At 33.8% G+C, this 7,135-nt stretch overlaps 1 protein-coding gene across 1 annotated transcript; it reads right to left on the bottom strand.

Moving 5' to 3' along the window:
- Positions 1–371: 371 nt before the first annotated feature.
- Positions 372–4,380, bottom strand: LOC121943691 (testis-specific serine/threonine-protein kinase 1-like). The gene is made up of 2 exons (XM_042487280.1): positions 4,144–4,380; positions 372–1,070 (listed from the first exon to the last, which is right to left on the bottom strand). The coding sequence occupies exons 1-2, from the start codon at positions 4,378–4,380 to the stop codon at positions 372–374; spliced, it is 936 nt and encodes a 311-aa protein (XP_042343214.1).
- Between the last annotated feature and the right edge of the window lie 2,755 nt (positions 4,381–7,135).

Raw genomic sequence — 7,135 nt, 5'->3', positions numbered from 1 at the left:
CCGATTTAGCCACTTGCGAGCAGCCGCCTTTTTTTAAGACACATAAAACCTGAAAAGTTCAAAAATTGGGTTTATGTTGCAGAACAAAACATCTAGATACCTTTAGACTGTGTTAAACACAGACCTTATTTAAGGCATTTTACTGAAAACCCATTAAAAAAACCAAGAGACTTTGAGAAAAAATGCTAACAGACTTCCACCTTTTAGGACTCATTACTTCACTTCTCTATATACAGTCAATGGACCTTACCATGGTTCCCTAGAGTAGGGTGTACTTTCAAAATTAAAGTCCCAAAGATATGAGATTCACAGTTATTGAAGTGAAGCTTGTTTATTTAATGTTTTGTCAGCTTCTAATTTTCTGAGTGACATCAGTGTCTTGGGGCAGCAGCTGATGGTCCTTCCCCTGGGTCTGAACTCTCTTTGGCCTTTTCATCTGGAGGTCCTTCCTGCCCAGAGCCGGCATTTGATGTGTGCTCCTCGTCGCTGTCCTCCATTCTCCCTTCCTGTAAGATCCAGGCACACTGTAATATTTTGCTGATGGTGATTCGCTTCTCCACATTAGGGTGCAGAATGCTTCGGATAAGCTCCTTTGCCTCAGATGAAACAGCCGGCGTGTCTGAGAAATGGATATTATGCTGAATCTGAATTCTCAACATCCTCTTCACGTTGGTGGCATCAAAGGGCATCGACGCGTAGAGCATCATGTACAGCACGACACCCATACTCCACACATCAGACACTTTGGGGTTGTATGGGAAACTCCTCATAATCTCTGGTGCTGCGTAAGACGGGGTGCCACAGAAGGTTTTACTAAGCACCATCCGCCCGTCTGCGTACGTGAGCCTCTTGCTGAACCCAAAGTCACACACTTTGAGGCTGAACTCTGTGTCCAGCAGCAGGTTTTCACATTTGAGGTCTCTGTGGGCCACGTTGCTGTCGTGAAGATATTGGATGGCATCGCACAGCTGTGAGAAAAGCCTGCAGCTTGAATTTTCAGGGAAGGCCCCTTTGGTATCGATGTAATTCAAGACGTCGCCTTTCACACAGAGCTCCATCACAATGTAGACCTACAAATACAAAAGTGCACAGTGAAATACATGCATAATATACGTTTTCATCAAATACATATTGGAATATCAATAAATGTATGATATTAACAACAATGTATATTCATCCTTTTTTTAAAAAAAAAAATCATAATGAATATAGATTTACTATCTTAACATTACAGTGTTTACCATAACAGGCCAATTCAACTGTGTGGTTGAGCATAGTGTTAGACAGAAAAACAAAACTGGGATAAAACCTAGTATTTGGCTGGACCATGTACAGTAGTCCCCCCCCACCCCCCAAAAAAAACCCACAAAACAAAACAAAACAAAACAGTGGCGGCTGCTGCCATTGGAGGATCTCCAACAGAAACTTCAGAGTTTTTTTTTTCCAAAAAAAAGAGGTTTTGGTGTGTGCTGGTGTGATCTTTTTTTAAAAATTAAATCTAATCAATCAATCAATCACTTTATTTGTATAGCACTTTTCATACAAGCAGAAGCCCCCCCCCCCCCCCCCCCACACACACACACACACACTCAGATACACACATGCGTAAATAAAAATGAGATTTTGTGATTAAATAAAGCACTAAATAAGTACTCATTTAAACCAGAAATCACAGAACTGCGGAAGCGCTACCATAAGTGAGGAAACACCAGAGACAGAATAAACCTATGATGAAAAGAAATAAAATAAATAAATTAAAAAAAACAGATAAAATAAGATAAAATAAAATCAATAAATCAATAAACAAGGTAAAAAAGGAAATAAACAGGTAAATAAAGGATAAACAGGTAAACATATAGATAAATGCTAATAGTAATAATAAAAGATAAATAAGTAAAATACTCAAACTGTAGAGGCAAATGACAAGATAACAGCACAAAGTAAAATACATAAATATGTTAAAATGATAAAATGATATGTGAAATATAAAAACTGTGAAACGGATTCAAGCTCAGTTGAAAGACAAACTAAAAAGGCAGGTCTTGAGTTTTCAAAAAAAAAAAAAAAAAAAAAACAATTAATTAATAATTGTGATGACGTCGAGTCAGGTGACCGTTAGAGTTTTGGAAACCGGAAACAGCGCTAAAGTTTGAAGACAGAAAACACCTTGAAGAACTCACAAACAAAGAAACGATGATAAAAATGGTGGAGCAGCAGCGCAAAACGCGAAAATAATAAATACACAAAAGGATAGCAGATACTTTTTTACTTTGGAAAAACGCACCGACTCTTTCGACGGTTTTCCAGAGCAAACAGCGACAAATCGGCTAGCTAACAGGAGAACCGTAACCGTTAGCCACCAACGGCTACACCGACACGGAGGAGGCCGCCCAGCCGCCCGACAGTGTCACTGAAGCGGATGGCAGTCACCCGGTTACCCCGGCAGGTAGGAGACCTGTTTAACAGCCCGCTATTTATCTGTTTATTTATTTTATTCAGAATTTCAAGCTCACTACACATGCCGTGCGCCAGAACCGGCTGAAAGATCTGTTTAAAAATATATTTTTTTTGATCTAATTTACAAATTTTACCAAATAGCCTCAGAGAGATACCAAATACAGAGCTGTATTTATGCCACCGCAAACTGATAAGCAGCAGTTGCCATACAAAGTTAGAGGATTGTAATTTATAGCTAATATAAAATACATATAAACAAGATAACAGTAAGGTGCAAGTATAAGAACTGGCCCACATTAAGATTATTTGACATTATAATGTTAACAAGTCAAAATATTGCCATTATCACCATATGATTTGTTTTTTTTTTTTTTTTTTTTTAACACTATATGATTTTTTCTTATCATATTAAAAGTTATACTGGTCTTTTTTTATCACTCTATGATTTTTTAAACTATCATATAAAATTTTTATTTTGTTTTGTTTTGTTTCCCTTTTATCACTATATGACTTTGTCTTATTATATTAAAATTATACTGGTATTATCTTGTATTATCACTATATGACTTTTTCTTATTATATTAAAATTATACTGGTATTATCTTTTTTTATCACTATATGAATTTTTATTATTATATTAAGATTTATTTATTTTATAAAAATCTTATCATATTAAACATCTTTTTTTGTTTCTTTTTACCACTATATATATTTTTACTATCATATTAAGAATTTTACTGGTACTATCTTCTTTTTTTATTATCATCTTGTGAATGTTTTCTTATATTAAAAAATATATAATTTTTTTCTACATGAAACTGCTCTAAACAAGCTCTTTAGATTATCTTAAATAACTGAGTCATGATTTCTGGAAAGAGACATTGGTGTTGAGTTTTTGTATTTTTTTGGCACTTTGAGCATTGCAAGCTCAGTGTTATGTAGTTCCATTATTTTGGAAAGAAAGCAGACTATCTACAGCTAAAATCATTTTTGCTTTCTTTTTTTATAACCATATGAATTTTTGTTATCATATTAAAAATTATACTGGTATTACCATGAACGGTATGATATTGCACACCCCTAATTTCTATATGAAGCTGATCATAACAATATCTGGATTATCATTAGTAACCAGGTAACTCAAATTAAAATAACCATCTAGATAGATAAATATCACTACAGATAAGAGACAAAAGATGTGTCTTCGACAAATGGGGTGAACTGTCCCTGTATTTCAGGGTATTAACAGTAGATCATTTGTGGCACAGTAACTCTTGTACAGGCTATGCATTAGGGGTCGGCCAATATTGGTTTTTCAGGGCTGCTACTGATTACTAGTAGTTAATGAAACAGATAACAGATATTTGGAACCGATATGCATTTACAATAAAAATAAAAATCTTTCTGTCAAAATTTAGAATTTGTCATATAACGGCCTCCAACACAAAACTTTGTTCAAATGCCTTTAGCAAATGTTTAATCAAAACTGAATCTATCACATACAGCAAGTTCACAGCAACTTTTTCTATGAAGTCAAGTTAAAATTTAAATTAAAAATGTCTTACAAAGTAAAAGTTCCTTAAGTGCTGACACACTTTCTTTGCACTTTTTAATATCTGCCCCAATAATCAGACCGCTACTATATATATTATAAATGAACGAAAAGGACTCATAGATATTTATTACCTTGCTTGTGAGTGATTCAAAGACGTCAAATGTCTTGGCAATGTTGGGATGGTCCAAAGACCTGATGATCTCTATTTCACGAGGCAGAAAATTTTCCAAGTAATTAGTATTCGCCTTCTTTTTGTCTATAACCTTTATGGCGACCCGTCTCCTCAGGCGGGCCGAGTACGCGCACACAACTTTGCCACTCATGCCTTCTCCCAGGTTGCGCTTAAATGCATAACCACGGCTCTCCATGAATCTTTTGCTCATCATGAACGTGTTGATGACTATAAGTTTAGTGACTGAATGCTGTCTGAGACCCAGTCTAGTTTTGGTAGTGAAAGACTGCTGGTCAGACTGGAACAGTTTATGAATCAGAACATTACGTCATTATCTTCTAGAATCCTGAGAACTTTCCATCAGAACCGTATGTAAACTTTAAATGATGCATTTCTGCAACAAAGCAGCGACACAATTTAGAAACTGTTTTTACCTTAAGGTTCAGTGTGGGAGGTTAAGACAGATTGAGCTGCGGGTCGCAGATTGCAACAAGCTGCAACTAAAATTCCTTCAGGAGGTTTTTACGGGAGCCAAATTGTCCACAAAGGTGGGTAAAAACACCGAAAAAAGCAGTTTCACTTTGCTGTGTTTTTCAAATGCTGCTCATTGCAGATGGGCCTCTAACTACGGTGCCTGACATAAAGCTGCCGCCATTATCATACAGTGCACATTTGCATATCTACAGTATTGATTACCAAAAAAAGAATCTCACCTTTGTTTTAGTTATTTTGAACACACTTTTTACACATAATTTAATTTTAAGAAATGGTTTCAGGCTTTAATTATAGTAGTAAAACGTTTATTTTACTGAAAAAACCCAAACAAATAAAAAAACATTCAGTTAAAGCATCTTTTATTGTCACACAGACGTTTTGGGCCAGACGCCCTTCTTCAACAAAGTCTTCACAGGTGTGATTCAATATATCCACAAATGCAGACAACAGTACGTCCCAGCAGGGGGAGCCGAAAAATATAAATATTTTTAAAGGATTTTTAGAAGATTTTTACCAGAGGCAGAATCACAGTAATATTATATTCTTTCATAATATCTATGTGATTCTAGGGGATGTGTTTTAATAATTATTCAGGAGGAAAAAGTAACAACAAATAGTAATAGTTGCAAAAGGGGATGATTGCATTTCACACTGTTTGCTGCCATTGCTTTCATAATCTAAATATGTAATATTATTAGTTTAAATATATTATTTTTATTCATATAAATCATACATTATTTTATATTTGGGTATTATTTATTCTATACTTATAATGGTTAATTTATATATCAATTTTATTTTAAAATATGGTAAATCATCAATTTATTGGTTTACCAGCACTTTTTTTGACCTCAGTATTTTTAAAATTGTGGATAAAGTGGTGTTTTTAAAAAAATGTTTCTTTATAATTTATTTTTAAAAATAGATTACTTGATACTTATACACCCATGTAACTGTTTTAATTGTGGTTATTTATTAAGTTATTGTTTTGTCATAACTTTAATTTGACCTCAGTATTTCTAAAATCATGGCGAAAGCAGTATTTATAAGAAAAATATTTTCTGTTTTAGATTTGAGAGGACCGTGTTTCATTCACTCTTCCAGCAGATGGCAGCAAAAAACAAGCGTCCACCTCTCAAGTCAAACAGGAGGAAAGATACAGGATGAAGTATGATTTATGATTTATGCTATGATAGCAATGTATAATTTGAGCAATGTGTATGAAAAAACACCAAGAAATGTTTCAGGATGTGTTTTAAAAATTATTCAGGAGGAAAAAGTAACAACAAATGCCATAGTAGCAAACAGGCATGATTACATTTCACACGGTGTGTGTGTGTGTGTGTGTGTGTGCGCTTTCATAATAATATTACTGTCATTCTGCCTCTATTAAAAATCTTGTAAAAATCCTTTAAAAATATATATATTTTTTGGCTCCCCCTGCTGGGACGTACTGTTGTCTGCATTTGTGGATGTATTGAATCACACCTGTGAAGACTTCATTATGTTGTTGCCAGTGCACACGCTGAATAAGGGCGTCTGGCCCAAAACGTCCGTGTGACAATAAAAGATGCTTTAATAGGAGTGCTGTCCTATTTTGAATGTTTTGATATTCATTTTGAGGGTTCAGCACTCACTTTCTACCAGTTACATTGTGAGTGAGCGCGTTGTATTTGATTTTTACTAAAAAGACAAAAAAAACCTTCTGTTTTTATTTCTTTAAGAGTGATTGTAACTGATAATAATGACAATGCTATGATGCCATATGAGATGGGTTCCTGTTTTGTTTTGTTTTTCTTGTTTAATATTTCTTTAATATTTCTATTTTTTTAAATTTGTGTTCCACCTCTGGCCTGTTCTGCAGCTTATTTCCAGAGCTATGGTATCCACGTGTTGTATAATGATTTTGTGTGTGTGTGTGTATATGTGTGTGTGTGTTTTATTTTTATTTTATTTATAAGTCTGTTTTTGTATTTGGCTTTATTTTTATTGATTTGTGTGTAATTTATTTTTCATAACATAAATATCTAATATTATTTTACATATATTATTTTATTCATATAAATCATATAGAATTTTATATTTCTGTATTCTTTATTTTATAATATGAATTAATTTATATATCAGTTTTATTGTGTAATTTAGAATATGGTTATTTATTAATTCATTGGTTTACCTGAGCTTTTATTTAACCTCAGTATTTTTAAAATTGTGGCTGAAGCAGTAGATTAAAAAAAAAACTTTTCTGTTTTAGATTTGAGAGGACCGTGTTTCATAAAGTCTTCCAGCAGATGGCAGCAAAAAACAACCGACCACCTCAAGTCAAACAGGAGGAAAGATACAGGATGAGGTATGATTTATGTTATGATAGCAATGTATAATTTGAGCCACCAAGAAATGTCTCAGGGATGTTTTAATAATTATTCAGGAGGAAAAAGTAACCACAAATATCAAGC

Source organism: Plectropomus leopardus, chromosome 1 (assembly GCF_008729295.1).
Source record: "Plectropomus leopardus isolate mb chromosome 1, YSFRI_Pleo_2.0, whole genome shotgun sequence".
Classification (NCBI taxonomy): domain Eukaryota; kingdom Metazoa; phylum Chordata; class Actinopteri; order Perciformes; family Serranidae; genus Plectropomus; species Plectropomus leopardus.
This window is presented reverse-complemented; position numbering and strand designations above follow the sequence as displayed.

Coding starts and splice junctions, on each gene's coding strand:
- LOC121943691 (XM_042487280.1), bottom strand. CDS start 4,380: ATGGAGAGCCGTGGTTATGCATTTAAGCGCAACCTGGGAGAAGGCATG. Junction 1,071..4,143: donor TTGAATCACTCACAAGCAAG/GTAATAAATATC, acceptor TTGTATTTGTAG/GTCTACATTGTGATGGAGCT.